Raw genomic sequence first — 21560 nt, 5'->3', positions numbered from 1 at the left:
CTGGTTTTCCAGTGAAAGCTAGTGGGAGAGCAGAGCTGGTGATCCCATAAATTCCTCTCCAAAGCCTTTTTCCCCACAGATTTCACTGTGCACAGACAGCTGTAGTTTTGGAGAAGCATGTGAGCTTAGGCTATAACTGAGCAGTAACGCAGGTATGCTCCACAGCATGCCTCAAGATCCAAGATAAGAAAATGTGGCTAAAGCACAGCCCAGCTCTTTCCAACCCAGGCTGGCCAACTTTCCTTCCCCTGGCCAACTTTCCTATCCCTAAAGATAGGTGGGGAAAAGACAGGATTTGGGGAAAAAAGCCTTCCTTTGTCTGAATGTGAGACTAGAATACAGCTGGTGTATGCACCTCAACAGAGATGATCTCAGGTCCCACTGTCTTAGTTTCCCAAGACCTCAACTGGTTATGATCCTTTCACTGAAGAAAAAGAATCTTGTGGAGATAGTGAGACATTGCTTTATATTCATTTAAGTATATTTTTTTGAGAGAAATCTCCATGCAGAATGCTGGAACTTGGAGATTTTTACTTGCATCACTAAAAACAAACATGGAACGAGTATGTTTGAAGCAGTTTCTACTTGATATAGAAACATCCATACAGATGTGTAATAGAGGAAGCACATTATGAAAAACCTGTTTAATATCTGTGTGATTAAGAATGGGTATATTCATACACTCAGTTTTTCTTTTCTTATTATGCCATCTTTAAGAAGTGGTTGTTAAACTTGTGATCTTCATGATCTCAACTGCAGTCTACACACAGCACATCACTGAAGCTCATGCTAAGGGACAAGCTGAGCAATGCCAAAGTTGCACAATTGATGTTTATATGACCACAGTAATTTGTGACTCTCTATCCTCCTTTTCCCACTGGCAATTCAGTTTTATTACATTTTTCAAAATTAGTAATATTTTCCTAATAACTATACTACTTTTTGAGTTTTTTCAGGGATAAGTGGAAAGTCAAAGATTTTTTGATGTAAATGTTTTTTTAATGTAACTTTTTGTTGCAGATATAGATGAGTGTTCCCTTGGCCACCATCAGTGTGGTAGCTTTTCACGATGTTACAATACACCAGGATCCTACAAATGCAAGTGTACAGAAGGGTACAGAGATAATGGAACAAACTGCATACGTACGTAGTGCTGCTTTTAAAACAATTCTGAAAGTAAATTTAGAGTCTATGCTTCTAAATGTGTCTCATGTTGTAAGTTTTGAGATACAGCGCTGTCAGGCTCAGTTTCTCTTAACTATTTTTATTACTTAATAAGAGGCCAGGAAACATGGAGTTTTCCAAGTCTTAGCGTGCCTTGGTAAAAATACCTTTCCCTGAGACATTTCATAATTAGAAAGAAATTCACCTCTCCCTGTTCACAGCTTCATTCTAGGGGTTGCTATGAGATGAGAACAAATGAGTAAGCAGGGTAAGTCTGGTCAAACGGTAAATACTACTCATACCCTGTTATTCTGTACATTCTGCCCCTGGCTCATTTCAGCAACTCACCCCATCCACCCCCACTGCTCCCCAGATATGAGCAGAGCTGAAAGGGAGAATTTCCCTGCAAGAATTCCCTTCCTCACCTTTTTCTTGGGAGAAGCAGGCATTCCCTTTGGTATAGAATAGACCATTGGAGTTCCCCAACATTTGACATCCTTTAGAACTGTGCAGCTCTATGACATCTGCTGAATCTTCTTGAGGATCTTGTGGGCATAAGTGGGTTCTGGTCTTTGGTGATTCACTGATCTCTTTAAAGACCAGTACCATTGTGGACTTGCTTCTTTTGTCTGTAGCTGTCATGGTAATGCGAGCTGGCTAAGGTGCTCTTTTGCAACCTGAGCGCTTGCAATTATATGTGGACGAACTTCACATGTGTTACTGGGACATAATCCTAAGGAACATTTTCTGTTTTAACAGACCATAATGTAAAACCCACAGGGTATTCAAAGGAATAGTAATAAACAGGTGGCCACAGAAAAAAACTTTTAATCTGTTGTCATCAAACAATTCATTGTTTAACAAACAGTAGTTCTTCATTTTAACTATATGTTATACTTGAAACGCTTGTACACAAAATACGTGATTAGACTTCTTATTGGGGCTTTTAAGATCTCCAATGAGAGATAAAAGGCTTATTAAAAATAGCAAATTATAAATAACAAAGCAGATGTTCTTGTATTTCATATCTGCAGAAACTCCACTTATGAAAGCAACTTAAAATTTATTTAACTAACTTTCTGACTCATTGAAGGAACTGGTACTGTAGGCACTATCACCGTGTCATAGCCCTTGCTTGGTTCACCTTCTCCTTTTTGTGGAGGTTGAAAAAACGCCATTTATTTTGTTTCCTGGTGATTAGCAAAAGTAAATCTCTAAAGGCTGTTGGCTTAGGCTCCATCCCTGTAAAGTAATTAGTGCTTACTGACATCATTTCAGCAAAGATTCTCTGTATGATAATGAAATATATTGTCAGATTTCTGGGGCGAGAGACTCAGATGTCCATCTTGGTCCCATTTTGATTCTCTTTGCAGTTATTCCTAATGTTATGATTGAACCACCTGGTCCATATCATATATTCAAAGACAACAGCACACTCCCCAAGGGAGACAGTAGTATAACCAATAGGATTCCTGGTGTTGGAGGCACAAAGCAACCCCTCAGATTAATGTATGTATCTGCTATTGTTACAGAAAGACCGGTGATTGGGCCAACAACTCGACCTACACCTGGGCCAACATCTCGTCCTACACCCAGGCCAACAACTCGATCTACACCTGGGCCAACATCTCATCATACACACAGACCAACAACTCAACCTACACCTGGGCCAACGTCTCATCCTACACCCAGGCCAACAACCCGACTGACACCAAAGCCAACTACTAGATATGTGCCAGTGACAAGGCCAGTAACAAAGCCAATGACAAGGCCGCCTCCTCCAACACCACCTCAGCCTACAACAGTAAGACCTACACGACCACCACAAAGAACTCTGGTAACAACTGAAGAGTCTTCAACTACAGTCTCCCATGGAATTACAGATGACAACAGGATCCAGATAGATCCTCAGAAACCCCGGGGAGATGTGTTCAGTGAGTAATTTTACAGATCCTTTCATTTATCAGAACTGTAAGTGGGGTGAGATGAAAGCATGTAGTGTTCTGTTCAGGTTTTTTTGTAATGCTTTATTAGTGAGAACAAAGACGTGAAACTGAAAGCATTAGTATGATAAAGCTGCACAAATAATTGATTTTATGACCTAACAAAAATGTGGGGAGTAAGTTCTGGATCAGTTCAACCAAAAAATTTGGGTTGTCTTTCTGAAATTATTTGTGCGTAAAACATCCTATAGAAGTGCTTAGCCTAATCGTGCTTTCAGATGAAAATTTTGGAGAAAGAAACACATTTTACTGAAAAACATTGAAATGCAACATGAGTCACGATTAATGGCTTCAAATTAAGAGAGCTGAGAGACACTTTTATTGCATTTCTTTGGCTATAAGAATAATAAGAAATGGGACCATGTCTGATTACCTACAGACTCTGTTAGGTTACCTTATTGTATGAATTCAAGTAGTCTTGGATGATAATGACTAAGCAATGGCAAAAGTGCATAAAAATAGTACAGAGACTGACTTTATGGACAGAATCTATGAAAAACTGAAGACAGTAAAGATTCTCATGGCATGAACACATGGGATTTCAAGAGCTGCTCTGAAAGCTATGGCACTATTTCTACACCAGCTTTATGCCAGCTGTAGTGCATACCACAGAAGACATTAGTGTCACATGCAGAGTTACACATATCTGCCAAGAAATACTCAACACCTGATTTCATCTTAGATCTGCTGCTAATTTTAGAGAAGGGGAGCGTGTGCTGGATCAGCCCTTCTCCTGCAACTTGATATACAATAAACCTGCTGAAGCAATGTAGTAGAAGGGAAAGTTTGCTGTCTCAGAGCAGGTGTACAAGCAACGTAGGAGGTTGTTTCCGGAGGTTTTTGGCATCTGCGTGGTAACTTCATGGGCTGTGTTCTCTTAGGTCATTACACTATGAAATATTTTGTTCCTTATAAAAAAATTGTTTGTTTTCCCTATTGCCTTTTTATCTGTTTTACACAGTTTGATAAAATGGAGACAAAAGCTGACTTAGAATTTGGGAAGATGAATCCTGGTACTACTCAGAGGAGTGTGCTTTTGGCTTTTTCAAGCTTATTTTTAAAATAATCTATATTCAGCTAAAATATAAATACATTTTAATATAAAATTCTAAAAAGAAAGAGAGTAGAGACTCCTAAAATTTTAATATAATGGGAACCAATAATTACAAATACAGAATTCTGTGGCAGTTATTCTAGGCTTGCACTGCGCTTCCAAGACTGTCTCATGTTGTGGGTGTTCTCAGGCATTCTAAAGCAGAAGGATAGTTTTCAGCTATTTTCATGAAGTCATAATAATCATCTGGATAAAGCTTACTATTTACAATTGGTCTTTCTGTATTGTCCCTAGAGGTTCAATTTTGAAGCTAATGCTTTCAATGGCCATGCTTCAGATACAGGGATTTGGAAAGTAGGAAAGTAAAAGTTTCTATTCTGTCTGTAAGCTCACATTATGGCACATAGAACAAACATGGGAAAGGATATATCCCTTAACAAAAGCAGTATTGTCTCTTTCCTTTTTGTTTTTCTGTTTTTCTTCTGTGACTACTTTGAAAGTATCCTCTAGGCGTCTCATCTCACCTCTCTGTCTTGAGTCATTTATTCAGTGAGTGCACAAAAGCATTTGTTTAGGTTTTGAAAACTATCGTTGATTGCAAAACAATTCGGTTCCTGAAGAATGTGTTACCCCTTCAAAGAAAATGTTGCTGTAGAGTAAGGTGTTACTTGACCTACTGAGTCTTGTCATAGCTGTTTGTGGGGAAGAAGTTACGTTTCCTCATGTGAGACATCTAGAAAAGCAAGTAGAAAAGTTATAGCCACACATATTACTGCAGTGGGATGTGCAGGGCATGAATTGGCTTGTTCTTACCTGCCCTGAGATCTGTACTTCTGAGGATAATACAGAGAATACTCATTTATCCCCAGATGTCATCACAGGAGGAGTTCAGCAGCGTGGGAGCATTACTGCTGGGTGCTGAGCTCCTGGGCATTAGCTGGGCTGCAGAACTGGCTACCTGCATGTTCTTGGCCAGTAGCAAATGCAAGATAAAGTGCAGTAGCTCAAGCGCCTTTCATGTTAGTGTACAGATGGCATTTGCCAAGTGGATTAAGCTTCAGGTTCTTGCTGGCATGCTGCAGGCCAGCCCTGCCACTGCTCAGGCAGGTGGGAGAACAGTTAGGCTGCAGCTGCTCCCTGTGAGGCAGCATTTCCACCAGGCCTGAGCCAGGGCCTCTAGAAAGGCCTTCCTCACAGCCAAACACAATGTTAACAACACTGATGGAAAAATAATACATAACTTTAAACTGAAGTAACTAGGAACCTTAGCTAACTTCTAGTGTGCTTCTTGTCTGGCAAGTGGGTGTGCCAACACCACCATCCCCTTCCTGCCACCCATTCAAATGTTTCTTGATTTTTCACTTGCCTCAGTACTTCCTCAGGGAATGGGCTTTTTCAGTTAATTCCTTCAGCTTCTTTAAAACTATTGCTGTTTTAATCTCACCTACATCAGACATCATTGCAGTATTCTTGGGTTGTGAATATGAGCTAATTTTGTTTGGCTAATACTATACCTCTCTGGGTTTGTTTCCCCATGACATCTACTTCTCTATTTGAGGCAGCAAAGAAGCTCAAAGATGAACTTTCACTTTGGTCCCCATATGCCTGCCTGAAAAGAGAAGACAAGAGAAAGACTCTCTGTTGCCTTCTTTGTCTGCCTTGGGAGAATGCAGGCAGCAATTCAGTCATAATGCTCATTGTCTTGGAAAATAAAGGAGGAAGCTGATGTTAACTCCAATCAGATCATGAAGTAGGATTTCATTTTTGTTTTTCAGACTTCAGAAGAGTTACAATGTCTTTGATGGCTGCATCGTCATGTGTTGCCAAGGGCTGTTGTATCCTAGAGTCACAGAACATAGTGAGTTATCACACAAGGGTAGACAAAACCCAGCACAAAGAGCACTATAGCCAGCAACCACTGGCAATTTTGATCTGTCAGCCCTTAGCACCTGCTGAAGACTTTAGTATTTAAAGTTGTGTTTTTAAACTAGGTTGTCATGTGATGTGTGGACTTTTTATTTCCTTTTGCACCTGCTCAGGCTCTGAAGCCTTAGCCAGACTTTGACAATGCAACACAATGGGAAATGCTGCTTGGCTTAGCCATCTGAATATGTGATGCTTCTATTCTTATTTAATCTTTTCCTGAGCTTACCCTTGGTGAATCGTTGCTCCCTATCATAGAATTATAGAATGGTAGGGACTGGAAGGGACCTTTAGAGATCGTCTAGTCCAACCCCCCTGCAGAAGCAGGTTCACCTAGATCAGGTCGCATAGGAACATGTCCAGGCGGGTCTTGAAGACCTCCAAGGAAGGAGACTCAATTTTCTCCTTTTGTTTTTATTTGACCTGCTGTCCCACATATTGAGTAAACTTGTCTTAAGCTTTCACTTTGGAACACTGGAGTGTGCTACTAAACTTGAAATCAGCTGAGGATGGGTGAAATTGGTGTGTTCAGTGGGGACAGCACACAAACTGTAATAATGCTGATAATGTTATTTAAATGCCTTTGCAACTCTTGAAAGATATTGGGTTGTTGTGTTTCTTTAGATGCTTTACTTCTTTTCTACAAACACTTGCAGTGACTTTGGGGAGATGCTTTTTCAGAGGAGAAAAAAATGAGTACTTCTAAAAATGGAATTCCTACACTTGGCCTTTGAACCACTTAGTCAGATGCAGACAGTGGAATCTGGCACCAAGGATATGGATATGGGGTAATGGCAATGAGGGAGGAATGCAGCCATGGCTTAATGTTTAACTATTTCAGGAGTGATACAAACTAGCCTGAAGTTCAGAGGAATCTTTTATGGTTACTCAGATGGAGAAAGTCTCTAACAAATAGAACATACTTCAGAATAAGACTATGACTTTCTGCTACCATCAAGATCTGGATTAAAGGCATAAATTTAAAGCATAATGCTAAATATGAACAGAGCAAGAACAAAACCTCTTATCAGTATTAGAACGTAGTTCAGCAATTTTCCTTCTTATCCCTTAGACTGAAATCAGGAGACCTTTCTCGTAAGAGTTATTTCGTAAGTTAAAAGATTGGATTAAAACTTGGTGCTTTCTTCTCCCCCTTTCAATGATTGAGAAGTACTTAGTACAGCAAATGCAGTTATGTGATCCTTGAAGCTGTTGAAAAAAGGGAAATGCTACAGGCAAAGAATGCGAGTTTTGTTATTCTGTGATATCATTAGAGTAGCATCATTTTACAGTAGCATTTCATTTGTCTGCACTGTTCTGGCCCCTATTAAAATGTACGTCTCTTAATATTTAATATAGGCACTTTGCTGCAGTTTGTACTCTGGAGGTAAATCGTAAGATCTAGGAGTTTCACAAATCCCACCTTCAGTATCAGTCTTTGAGCTACTTTTATCCCCAAATCTGATATGCAAGCTTTTGTAGATTATTTAATTGGTCTGTTTCCCTGAAACTCTGCAGCTCCTGAAAAGTTGATAATTGAAAAGCAGGCAGGTTACTTTTCAGAAAATCTGGGAAGATACATAGTAAGATGTTTGATTTAGGTCAAAGTTTATAAGCCTTGTAACTGCCTGAGAAACACAAGATTGGACTTTAGAGTGGTCACAGGCTATCACAGTCTCTCCCTTCTTATGCAGAGGTGTACTGGTAGAGGGTAGGACAGTCCATGAAAGCCCTTCCTGAAGTAATTCTCACTGCAGAATTTGAGTCTGCAGAAGTTCAGGAAGGGTATCCTGGACACTGTGTGTATGCAGATAAAAGGGTGAAGTGTACCCCTCTGTTGCCCTGTCTTTCTAGCCCAGCATATATCAACGTCTACCCTGGAGGAAAACAGAAAGTATTCATGTTTACCAAGTCTGACTGACCTCTGGACTACCCTTCCTTTTAGCTGTTTTCCGCTAGTTCTGCTTGAGATCTCACCACTTGTGGGATTTTTTTTTTTGCAGTGGAATTTAACAACTACTCGTAACTATTGAGTAAAAAAAATCGTTGTTCTTTTTTAACAAATATGAAGCTTGATCATGATTATTGTGTGGGATGGAATTGCATTAAGAATGTGTTGTTTGTTGTAAGGGAGAACACTGCATTATTAATGGTAATAACAATTGCTAATAACATGCAGCTTCACTCCATGTTTTGGTTTGTGTTTGTAACACCAAAATAATGATTATTCCCTAATTCCAAAAATCCTCATATATGTACAATCCATCTCTTTTACTCCCAAATTCCACAATTAGCAAGTAAATGAGGAAAAGTAAAAAAGTCCTACTGTTTTCCCTAAGGATTAAAAAGCTGAAAAGAAATCAGTCTTAAGCAGTTATTAAATGTTCCCCCCACCATTCATGCATCTGAGAAGAGCTTAGCTCATGAACTTTTCAGTACATGGTAGTGTTGATGTATTGGCTCACTCAGAGCTTATAAAATTCTCCAAGAAAAAGAAGCCAAGTTTATATTTAACAAGCTTTATCAAACCATTGAACTTAACTGAAAAGCACACTGATATGCTATATAAAGTACACAGAAAGGATTTGGAAAGCTTGCAAAAAATAATGGTGCCAAATACTTTCTCCCACGATTGCCATTCAACTTATTAGTTGTAGCAAGAAGTGGTGGTGTACACATGGATCGTATTTAGAGCCCTGCATCTCTTACAGTAACTCTTGTTTTGTATCAAGCTCTCATTCCTTTAATTAGGTCTGAGCACTGAAGTGTCTGATTTAAAGCTTTGCAACGTGTTCTTTTAGAATATCTTAACAACTGTGTTTGGAGAGGACTTTAGAGAAAGTTTTAAAGATTTTTTGGGTTTTTTAGAGCTTTAATTATAGACGAATATATCCACTTTAATTTGGAGAATACTTGTGCACATATAGAACTCAGATTTGTATAAAATGTGTCCAGTTCTGGGCTCCTCAGCTCATGAGAGACAGGGAACTTTTGGAGAGAGTCCAGTGAAGGGCCACCAAGACGATGAAGGGACTGGAGCATCTTTCTTATAAGGAAAGGCTGTGGGAACTCGGGCTCTTGAGCTTTGGAGAAGACTGAGGGGTATCTCATTAACATTTACAAGTACTTAAAGGGTAGATATCCAGAGGATGGGACGAGACTTTGTTGTCTCCAGTGATAGGACAAGGGGTAAAATGGGATGAAGCTGGAACACAAGAAGTTCCACTTTAACACAAGGAAAAGCTTCTTTATTGTGAGGGTGAGGGAGCCCTGGCACAGGCTGCCCAGGGAGGGTTTGCAGTCTCCTTCTCTGGAGGTTTTCAAGACCCGCCTGGACATGTTCCTGTGTGACCTGATCTAGTTGAATCTGCTTGAGCAGGGGGTTGGACTAGATGATCTCTAAAGGTCTCTTCCAACTCCTACCATTCTGTGATTCTGTGAGAATAGCTGTGCACTGATATTTTAGTAAGCTGAAGTAGCTCAAATACCAAATTCCTAGTATTTCCTGCCGTATCTTCCATAAACATGATCTATGGGGCATTGGGAAGGGAATCCACAGGGCAAGCACTGAGATGGTGACCTCTGAGTGTCCTACAAATCTTAGAGCTCAGCAATAGGTTTCCTCTTAGGAATAGGTTTCTGCTTTCTGTCAGAGTGTTCATTAGAGCCCTGTGACTACCAGTCTGTGAGTCTGTGGTGTGAATCTTTGGTCTCTAGGGAAAACTTAAGAAACAGGGGAAGAACAGGAAGATACGGATGTGCAGAGTGTTAACTTAGGTGAGAAGAGGATGCAGGCATACTGTTACTGGTGGGTGCCTGGAGGCCTGATGGCAATGACACTGTGAGATTCCTTGCAGGCTAGAATCCTCCTGCGCTTCAGGGAGAAGGCAGCTTACCTTTCCCTCAGCCCCCATGAACTGGCCTTTTTTCATCTCTATTTTATGTGGATGTGGCTGATAAAAAGACACTTCTAGAAGAGGCTGTGTGTCCATTCCAGACTAGCAGCCACACTATGTGTATGTACGGTGCGCTCAGCAATTCTGAAGTGAATTGGCAACTTGTTCTTTATAGTGTACGAAATGATGTCTTTTTCCCTTAGTGCAGCCTGAGAAGAGAAAAGGCAAAGTGATAGTTCCTGGGGTGCAGCATAGATGTTTCATGCATGGTGACTGCTGCATTGCACAAGCAGCAGTCTGCAATGTGGTTGTAATGTGAGGCAAAACCCCACTGAGAGGACTTACCTAAAGCAAATTGCAGTCAGAGCACTGTCCTGCCAGAAATGACAGTAAGAAACACCCAGGATACTGTTAGTTTAGCAAGCTTTGTAAGGAAATACTCCTGCAAAATTTGCTGTCCCAGGTGACTGGCCATGTTTAACAGAAGAAATCAAATTACAGTTTTTAGTATCCCTGAGTAAATCCACTGCAGCTGAATTTAAACTGTGCTGATAGTGTGTGTGCCACACGTAGCTAGGCAGAGGTAGACAGTTCATACACACATGCTCTGTAAGCTACTCATGGATGTCCATGACTGTTATGCAGTTAGAGCAGTATGAGAGTGCAAGGTGTTACGTGCCAGAACAGCTCTTACTGCCATAAGCACCTCTGTTGTTTGATGGGCTTGTTCAACCGTCCCACCTGCATGTTAGAGCAGATTCCCTCCCTGATGGGAACAAATAAGGGTCAATGATGATTTTGGAACATTCCTGTTGAGATTTATTTTGCTGCCAGAGGTGAACAGATTGATATATATATATAATTTAAAATAGTATTTGTACATTAATGTACTGCAGGGAGTGGTGTGGACCAGGTACATTTATATGGTTTCTTTCATGTTAAATCTCAAAATTCCAATCATGTAAGCAAAAACCGAGATTAAATGAAGCAGCAAAAATATGATTACAAACAATGTACCCTTAAAAATTAGCATGCATTTACTACCAAGCCAACCTAAGGTCCTTGAGGCTGTTTGAGCATTAATAGCCTAAGCTGCAAATAAACATAATCCAAAATCTATAGAGGTTTAAAGAAAAGGAAGGAAAAAACCCCTGAGACATAACGATTCCAAAAATGACTATAATATTAAGGAGTTAATCAGTTTCCTACAAACTTCAAGCTTTTAATTTATTATTATGTAGTATTTGTTTATTATTCTTTTTATTAGATTATCATTGTATTATTTTATAATCTTATATTATTATATTCTTTTTATTATTTGTTATTATTTTTATTATTATTTATAGAGCCTGTAATTTTGCTTTTAAAATATATCAGCATTTGGTCAACCTTCGTCTTCTGGCTTTAGAGGAGCTCTTGCAGTAGTGCTATTTACAGTTCATCCAAGTGCAAAAGAAGTTCCTTCTTACCTTTGATTTGATTTCCTGAAAACAACAGTCCTTTATTTCGGTTTAGAACTGTAAATCCTCTCAGTTCTTCTTGTTCTTACTTGCCTAAGAAGCATATAGAGACATTAAGATACTTATTTTAGCACTGCAAATAGAAAATGTGTCAAGTTTTTAACAGATAAGGCCCTTACAAATACCAGAGGTGTCTATAACATTTAAGGACACGCCTGAAGTACATTACTGCTATTACTAATTATGCACTAGACTTGCCCTTAAAAGAGGAGTTTCCAAGACAGCTCTATCCAGTGCAATCTTTTTATCTCTAGTTGACAGCTGTCCGTCAGACGTGACCTTGGTGTGCTATTTCTGGCCACTTACACAGGCTGGCATAGTATCTTCAGTGAAAGTCTTTGTAGCCTCCTGACTTCAGCAGCCATCGGACTCACAGAGATGTCTTAAACTGGGGGTTTTCCTGGCTGCTAAATATCTAATAAGCTCTGCTAAATAGCTATTAAGTTAATTAATTAACAAGTCTCCTTGCAGCTGAGAACAGCAGTTGAAGGACAAACTGTGTTGGAAAGCAAAAAGTATAATTACAGTTGAATTTCAGCCTCCAGTAGAGCTCCTCCTCTGCTCACCTCTCAGTACAATCCTGAGCTCTGATCCTTTGCAGATAGATGGATGTACCTTCAGCTGTGTTTCGAAGGTTAGGTGCATGTGGGGCCTCTTCCAACTACCACTGCTTCCTGTGGACATTCTCCTATAAACATCTCGGGAAAGTGCGTGGAAGGGAATGTTCGAGCAAGGGCTTTTTTGCCTCCCCCCCCCCCCAGTTAAAAGGGAGCTTTCATTCTAAGAGCCTTTAGCAGATTTGGAATCACCTTTTGCAGATAAATGTTACAACATAAATCACATGCAGAAAGTTTAGGAATCTTCATGTCAAATACAATTAAATACATTGAATTATCCAAGAAATGCACAACGCCCAGAGCTGCTCTGTGGTATTTTATTAAAGATAAGGAATTGGGGTCACTAACTACCCCTTTATCCCATTCATTTCTGAAAAACTACTTTTCTTGCAGTTCCACGCCAGCCTGGAGTGAGCAATAATCTGTTGGAAATGCTCGAAATTGAAAGAGGGATTACTGCCGATGAATTTGAAGCAAATGATGACCCAGGTAAAGATCATGGCTCTCGTTCAGGGCCTGGGGTTTAGGATGTGTTGAGATTTCGTGGGATTTTATGCATTTTTATAGGACCTCCTACATTTTGTGTCCCTCGTTTAAACTGTGCTTTGTAAAAAGAAAAAAATCCCCACCATCAAAGTGAACCTTTATAGTTTTATTTCCTACCAGATTTAGAACAAAAATAGTGTGAACTAGCATCCTTTTTTATTGTTTTAGTATTTTTGTGGGTTCTTTTTCTGATGCTCCTGCTGTATGTAATTTTCATATTTACTTGCTAGTGTGAGTGAGCCACAGGGGTAATTGCTGTAGATCCCCAACTAAAACAATCCAAACCACTCTAATTTTCACTTTTCTTGCGGGGGGATGGACCTGCTCTGTTCTGCCCAGGTGTGCTGGTGCACAGCTGCAGTTTTGATAGTGGACTGTGTGGATGGATCAAGGACAAAGATGACGACTTGCACTGGGAACCAGTGAGAGATGCCTCAGGTAAGGTACCTGTGTACGATCACATCCTGTAGTTGAACCATCCAGGCTTGAGGTTGGTAGTGGTGCTCACGATGAGTTTATGCAGCTTCTTCCCTTTAGTTCCAGGATATATTTCACACCCACACCTCTTCTGTGTATAAAAATAAAAACTGAGGATTCCCAACATGAAAGAGCAGTTGAGAACTTACAATTTTACCACAGCTGGTATCTTTACAATAGGAATGTCTCTGAAGGAGTAGTAAATGTGTTCAGTACAAGATTGTCTGCCTTAAAAGAACCAAATGGAACAAAAGTGTGGACTAGAGAACACCTTTTACTTATAGTGAAACAGTTTATTTTGCAAACCACCACACCAATATAATTATTTCCATGTTACTAGCAAAATTATAGACAGTACTGGAAATGGTCTTTGTTCTGCTGCCAAGTGTTCTAGTTTAACCCCTCAGTTTGATGTTACTGAATTCTACTCAAGTAACAGCAACCTATATGGAGGAAAACTGTTAAGCAAGGGGAAGGAAGACAAGTTTGGTGCTCATACTCAGAGACTTCTAAAAATGGACGTGTTTGGGATGGTAAAAAGTGACCTTGCAATGAGCATTACAGGGGAGTTGTAATGAGCCAGTTGCAGCGTAGGAGAAGACCAGCATGGGCACTGGTGGTCAGCCAAAGCAGCCAGAGGTCCTGCTCGCCCACCTCTGCCAGTGTACTCCCAGCAAAAGTGCCCACCTTCACTGCTGGAAGGTAGCCCCATGTTGTCCCCAGAGGCTGTGGGGCTGTGCCATGTGGCACTGAGAGGTCTTCTGTCCTTGTCCATGTGCCCTTCCCCTGGCAGCGCCTGCCCCACAGGCCCAGGGATGAGATGGGGGCCTCTGACTGCCCACATGAGCAGGATTGCTTCTGAAGAGCAGCCTTTGAAGTGCACAATGCTTACCCTGTGTAATGGGAGGGCAGGCTTCAGAAGGAGACGTGCATTCAGGCAGTGAGATGTTATAGGTTAAGAGAGGATGGGGGCACTGGGAGCCATTTTCCTTAGGTATCACCTCCATTACAGAGGCCTGTCTTTACACTGTCAGTGACTAGACAGTCATTTGCCACCACAGCGGGTGACCTGGCACCTTTTCCAGGCTGTTTAGCTGGCAAAGTGGAAGTACTGTCTTCATTGACTGGGAAAGCCCTCTCCTCACCCACAGGCATACAATAGTGTTTCCCCGTGCTCCTTACAACACTTACGAAGTCTCATGCATGACTGGGAGAGCAGAGCTGCTTTCTCTTGCGGATGAGCAAACAGGTCTCTGTCACCTGCCTGCAGATCGGCATTTTAAAAGAGATTGCACATAATTCAAACATCATTTTAAACAATGGATTTTAAAATGCTTGCTTTGTGACAAAGTAAGTCACTCAAAGCATATTCATCACCTGTACTCCAGAAGCATTTCAATACATACTAAATTCCAGAACTAAGATTTTGAACTGTTTTTTGGGTTTTTTTAGATTTCTTTTTCCTCCTGCATTGCTCCTCAGTCAGGAACAATCTCAGTTTTTGTTTCCTGTGTATGTTCTGCTGCTGTTGACATAACCTGTTAAAACTAGTCCCTTGAAGTCACACCCCCCGCTCCCTCCTGTCTGGAATACCTTGTTGCAAGGTTTTATTTTCACAGCTTGCTCCTGAGTGTTTGCTTTCACCTTTCTGAGTTTGCTATTTATTGGTTTATCAGAATGTGGGTTTTGAAAGGTGGCACACTGAAGCCGTATAAGCTTATCTTGCATGCTGAAAATGCTGATTTAAGGGGACCTTTTCCTGCAGGCACTTGCCTACAGATATGTTGGCTTTGTGCTCACACAAGTCTGTTTCCTATTGATTGGGTTCAGTCACTGTAACTATCTGAAACAGATGCAGTTAATGAGTCAGTACTTTCACAGTGATATAACTGAATCTACAACAAACACAGGCAGTTATTTAAACTCTATTATGCTTATTTTAGCAGTTAGTGACCTTGATGGAAAAACAATGCATTGAAAATAAACCAAAATCCTGACCCTAAAAAACTTTAACAGAATCTTGGACAAATGACCCAAATGCAGCTAAGGGCCCCAGACAACAGCATAATACTTTGGTTTCAATGGGATTCCACACAGCAAAGAACTCAAAAACCTTTCTAGAAATCGAGAATTGGAGACAAGGTTGGGGTTTTTTTAAGTGTGTGACAAGCCCTGGTACATTGTCTGTTCTATAATTAAGGACTGGGAATGTCAAGAATATTACAAACCCCTAATATTTCTACATTATTGGTTTCAACTAAGGAGCCTAAATGCCACCTCTCCCTTAACTTCATTAAACTTGGATTTTTTTAATAAAAAAAAATATTTTAAAATCTGATCTCATTAAAAAACCATAAATAATGCACATTTTAATTCAAGTACAAAGAAAAAGTATAGGTGTGGTTTTTCTCCCAAGAGTGAAGTCTCATTTATTGTACTTTTGAGTTTCCATGGGACTTATGGAAGTATATTCCCTTTTTTAGGTTTAATGGATGTTACCATATCTGAGATCCTCCACTTTTCATGTTCTAGGTGTTTCCTTTACTTCATTACATGATCACACATAATAATGTAGTTCTAAATTAAGTATGTATGTTCACTGACAATTTAATATTGTCAGAGAAGACTTCAGGGAGTGTATCGAGTTAATAGATATTTGCAAATCATCACTTTTTCCAGCTTTCTGAATCCAATCCAGATTAAGAGTTAAATCAAAAGGCTTACATGTGTTTGCTACATGGATGCACTTTGAGGCTTAATGTTATTAAAGCAGTCCCCAAACAAAAGGAAAGGGACAGAACCACAGCTCAATTACATGACAATATTTACACTGGCCTTCTCATTCCTCTGTCCAACAGCAAAAAACTGCAGTTCACAAAATGTGTAAATGTCCACAAGTAGCTTTAATGTCACTGTGGGTTTAAAATCATGTGGTCACCAAGGGCTTGTCTGAAGTGAAGGAATACGGGAAATTTTCATTTTCGAAGAAGGTATTATTTGCTTTGTAAAAAAGAAATTGGATGGGCAAGAGCTAACCTGGTACCACTGCAAACAGAAGACTTGCAGTGTGAGTCTCACCCTGCGGGAGGAAGATGCCTTCCTTCTAGGTTCACCTTCCAGTAACTATGTGCTTTATTTAGGACTCACTGAACCTTGTGGACTCCTTTTACATTTCTTGTGTTTTTAATGACTCTGTGCATTTGGTCCTCTGCAACGTAGCAGAAGGTTAAAAAAACCCTCCACGACATACTAACTGCTTTTTGTTTTGCAGGGGGACAGTATCTTACCATCTCTGAGCCCAAAGGCAAAGAAGGAAGAGTTGCGCACCTCATCCTGCCATTGGGTCACGTGGCTCAGACCAGTGACCTGTGCCTGTCGTTCAGGCATAAGGTGCCCGGGCTGCATTCGGGTGCACTCCAAGTTTTTGTGAGGAGAAACGGTGCTCACGGACCAGCCGTCTGGGGCAGGACTGGTGGCCACGGCTGGAGGCAGACACACATAACGTTACGAGGCCTGGGCATCAAGAGTGTAAGTACTGAGGTGTGTGCTGGTTTTCGTGTGAGAAGCTGCAGAAGCTGCCACGGTGTATGGACTGTTGGTGGTCTTGGTCCAGTTTCAGGCTGTGTATTACTGCTTTGATGCTTCCAATGGAATCACACAAAGGACAGAGCACTAGAATGGACTGCCCAGATGGGTTGTTGAGTCTCTTTCTCTGGAGACATTCAAAACCCAGCTGGATGAGTTCCTGTGTGACCTACTCTAGGTGGTCCTGCTCTGGTAGGGGGCTTGGACTAGATGATTTTTCAAGGTCCTTTCCAGCACTTGAGATTCTGTGAAAGGATGGGAGGGTCATTGTGCATTTCTTCAAATTAGTTTTGTGCAAAATAAAAATAATCCAACCTACAGCAACAGATACATAGAGGACAACAAAGTAGCCTGTTCTGAGCTACCTCGTACAGCCTGTCCTAAGGGAATGAATCACCATGGGGGAAAGAGCAGTCTAATGGACAATGGCATACTGTACATGGGTTTACAAAAAAGCCTCTATCAAGATTGCTCATGAGCAATGCTTTAAATAATACAGTGCCATGAAATAAGAAGAATCATCCCTTGAGGATTAATAACTGGCTAAACCAGGGCAAAGATATTGAAACTAAGTTGGTTTTGATAGTTCGGGAAGGTTACATGTGAAGTCTCACATGGATTTATGTTCTTCAGCATGCTTGCAACTGATCTGGCCAAGGAGGTAAATGATGCCCTAACTATGCCAAAATGGTTTAATGTGGTCAAAAGAAGCTGTCTGAAGTGCCATGGAGAAACTTTTAATACTTGGAAGTCTTAGAAACATCAGTCAATAAACTGATATCAAAAGCTTATTAGCATTTTCTTCAACCTCTGCCTAACTTTAAAGGTAGTTTCTATTTCAGATCTGAAGAAGGGATTTGAGAAGGGCCTGACTCCAGGGGGTCTAAAAAGATCACACATGGGCACAGGTTGCAACACATATGCAGAGTATATAGACCTAAAATTCATATTAAGGCTGTAGTTACTGCAGATGATTCTCTGAAAACTTTGCCTCAGCAATAGTAACAAAGCTGTTTGACCTTCTATTAGCTGTAAGTGAATGTCAGACTGAGAATATAAACATTTGTAACATTATTGCCCTTTTCCATTGACTTTAAAACTGGAGGCAATCCTCAGATGTCTCACCTGATTGAGCATTTCTTTACATTTTTATCACTTATTGTGTTGCCTGGCAGAAAAACAAGTGAGTTGTAGAGACATTAAAGAGGACCAGCAGTTCCCCTTTGTTTGCACTGTCTCTCTTGATCAGCCCAGCAGTGGCTGTCTGCATGGCTTGCCAACCATAACCAACCACAGAGCATAGCTGCCTTGTGGCCCCTGACACAACAGTGGAGTTCAGGATCTTTTCCAGCCAGCTTGAGGAGGGAGCTCGGGCTCCTGACCTGAACCATGCTGACATTTATTCCAAGGGGCAGGGAATGAACGCAAATGGAGTAAGCAAGGAAGGCCTCTGCCACTGAGAAAGCAGGAGGAAATATGGAAGCTTTGTTTTCTAGCTAATTAAAAACCAAAAGCAACAAAACACCTGAGAGGAATGTGAATGGACACCACAATCCTTCATTGCACTTTCTAATGAATCAGCTCTGTGTAAATTATTTCCAAAGTGCACCCAAAATCAGTCATTTCTATGTCAAATATACCAAATTATTTTTTCAGAGTTTCCTTGATCTCCTCTGTTCCTACTCCTTATTTACGTGTGCTTTTGTCAGGCATCCAATACATTTTTAACTACACAGATGAATTTCTGACTTGTTAATCTGTATTAACTCTTTCCAGCTCAGTGATAACAGTAGACTCTTACAAAAAGTTTTGCTCTTGGCTTCAAATAATTTTTAAGCCATGGTCAATACCACTGACCAAATTAAACAGCTGAGGCTTCTGAATCTGTAGCAGTAGTACAGGTGAGCAATGCTGGTTTATGGAAAGTGTTTCTTCAAGTCAGCTGGCCATTCTCTTGATGTACACTTCAGTCCTCCTCATCAAGCTTTATATTTGTTGAATTTCAGGCTAAGTATGGACTAGTAGTAATCTTCAGTAAATCTAGCCTAACTTCTGCTGCCTTTTTATGATGAGACGGTACCTCTGCAGGTTACCATGAGTCTGCTGCAGCCACAATGTGTTAAATACAGGATGGGCATTTCTAGTTCACACAACTAAAGCAGCTGGAAGGTGCTTTAGCAATGGAAAGCTCCTCTATTGTGACAATGGAACCAGTGCAGAGATCACATGTAGAAAGCACTCCAGATTCTCTTATGTGGAAGTTCATCATGCCTTAACAGACGGTGCATCTCTGTCCTGAACTGCTGATTTTTCCCAACGATCCTGACAAAGTGAAGAAGGGAAAGGATCAGAAATAAGAAAAAACACTCATAAATGGGCTTTTGTGGGTCACTTAAAATGGCCTGAGCTTTTGCCCTCATACTGTTGAGACCTCTTTCAACCAAAACTCCTTTTGTTTTACTTTATTTTTGCACTCTCTTACAATTCTATTATTCTATTTTATTGTACCCTGTTATATACAATTCTGTTTCTCTTTCCAGGTTATTTTCAAAGGAGAGAAAGGGAAAGGAAGAACTGGGGATATTGGACTAGATGACGTGATGTTGAGGAGAGGACGCTGCTCAGAAGAGCATTAGTAAAGACAATGAGACAGCAGAGTCATCTCCTCTAGCCCTTTTCTTGCTATTCCTACTAAGCTTTGAAACAAAGCTGCACGAAAATGAAGATGGAGAACGACAATTTCTTAGTGGTCTGCTAAGTACAATCTCACTGAAACTTCACTTACAAACATGGAGAGCAGCTCCCAGGATTCAGGAACTCCAGTCACATGCTGTTTGTTCCTGTTAATCCTTACCCTTAAATTGTATTTTATATGTAATAACTTTGTCCGCCATTAAGCACAGTGAGTGGTCGCACAAAGAGCACTTGTGGAAAAGGGAGACTGACAAATGGTGGCAGAAGAAAGCTCCAGCTCATAAAGTTTTAGTGTTAACTGATAGCCATTTTGTCCCCATAGTGAGGATTAGATTTGATAGAGAGTGGGACTAGTCTCGCTTCAGCGGAAGCCTGGGCCTGAACTTTAGCTTGCTGCCTTGACCTTTGAAGAAGGGCTTGCTTCTTGTTAAATAGCATTTATTTTGGTGTCGTATCTGTATTAACACAAAGCAGTTCTGTAGAGTAGGCACTGCATCCTGTAACATTGCTGCTGAGGTTTGTGTATATGTGTACGGTTATTAGCATATTTATGGTCTTAATATTTCCAGACTCTAGTTGCAAGGTAAGTGGCATCTGTGCTTTCTTACTATACGCAACAAGAGTTCAGCTTATTCTTTGATCCCGCTCGCGTGCCAATAGATACGTTACCAGTGTCTGTTGATGGTGCTCATTGAAAAATGCTGGTGCAGTTTTTCACGTCATAGCGTGCTGAAGGCAAAAGACCAAACCCTTACCTGATATAAACCAGCATCTAACAACGCTGTACGTGTTTGAATTTAGCCCGGGAGCAAGCGCCCGGGCTCTCAGTCCTGTAAGGAGCTCCTGGTTCAGCTGAAGACTGAGCAGCCTGGAGAAGATCCCTTGAATTTTGTCAGACTGAGCCCGCTGACACCACCAGGAGTGTTCCCTCCCCGTAGCTGGGTTGCACCCAGCCACAACAAAAACGCAGCTGCCTTCACAGCAGGTGAACTGTTCAGAGCATGAGGTGGCTCGAGTGATCTCTGTCAAATGTCCATCTTCCATCCAGTCCTTCTGTACATAATAAACATTTTACTCTTTAGAATTAGAAAAACTGTTATCTCTAGCTGGAACTAAAAATTGATCAGAACTTTGGACTAGTTTCTTTAGTTATGTATCATGCATGTTGTGTGCAGTTTCCCAGGGAATTCTTCTGTTTGGTTTGGGATTTTTTTTCAAATGAGGAACATCAAGTCATGGAATCATTTCAGTTGCAAAAGATCATAGAGTCCAACCACTTCACTGCTGCTAACAATTCTAAATTTGACAAAGAAATTGTAACATTTAAGGAAATGACAAAAGATTGATCAAGAGTTATTGGTGATGCATTCTTAAAGCTTCAAAAATATGTATATATAGAAGAAATAGGTCTCAGATCTTTTAAATACTTGAACACAATGTAAAGTAAATGTCAACTTCATGTCATGTTATGAAACTACCATTAAGAAAAATCACATTAAGCCTCGCACAAAGCCCACAGAGACAAAACTTGCAAGTCCATTAGAGGTCATATTCCAAACTCCCATTTCTGACAAAGTACTGTTTTGAAAATATTTTTCCAGTTTGTCCCCTAGGGCAAAGCACAGAATGTACAGCAGAAGTTTATCTGACCAAACAGATCTTTTCTTCTGCAAAACTCTTTATCAACAAATATTTTTAAAAGAAAAAAAAAGACCCAACGTATTTTTAAACCATTTTGCTTCAAATATGATCACAATATTTTTCTCTTAATTACTTTGTAATATGTCTGAATTATTTGTGAATAGTTGAAATACCTTGTCCTTATTTTAAAATAATCAGTAAAAGAGGCTGTTACTTGCTACTAATTAGAAATCTTGTTTTCATTTCTGGATCAAAAGTCTAATTTCTATTGCAGTGAAATGAACCAAAAGATGGCAGTTCCCAAGTGAGGTATGTCTCATCACTGGACTGAAAAACAAAAGTACATTTTGCCATAACATGATGAGAACATTATATGTATCACTCAAAAGGAAGAATAACAATTTTCAACCTGACTCTTTAAAAGAGCACTTTCAGAGGTA

General features: G+C 40.3%; 1 protein-coding gene across 4 annotated transcripts in view; it reads left to right on the top strand.

Moving 5' to 3' along the window:
• Window positions 1-20572, top strand: part of NPNT (nephronectin) — a 50559-nt gene extending 29987 nt beyond the window's left edge. For 3 of the 4 annotated variants that reach the window (XM_061993895.1, XM_061993897.1, XM_061993896.1), the window contains 6 exons: window positions 1021-1143; window positions 2697-3098; window positions 12571-12666; window positions 13063-13161; window positions 16472-16728; window positions 19326-20572. In XM_061993895.1, the coding sequence (XP_061849879.1) occupies window positions 1021-1143; window positions 2697-3098; window positions 12571-12666; window positions 13063-13161; window positions 16472-16728; window positions 19326-19421 (1073 nt within the window). In that variant the 3' untranslated portion in view covers window positions 19422-20572. Of the gene's footprint in view, window positions 1-1020; window positions 1144-2696; window positions 3099-12570; window positions 12667-13062; window positions 13162-16471; window positions 16741-19325 lie in introns of all 4 variants that reach the window. The other variant, XM_061993894.1, reaches the window with a different exon arrangement.
• Window positions 20573-21560: the final 988 nt, after the last annotated feature.

The sequence above is a fragment of the Colius striatus genome, chromosome 3 (genome assembly GCF_028858725.1).
Source record: "Colius striatus isolate bColStr4 chromosome 3, bColStr4.1.hap1, whole genome shotgun sequence".
Taxonomy (NCBI): domain Eukaryota; kingdom Metazoa; phylum Chordata; class Aves; order Coliiformes; family Coliidae; genus Colius; species Colius striatus.
The sequence above is the reverse complement of the archived record's forward strand: the minus strand, read 5'-3'. Positions and strand labels throughout refer to the sequence as shown.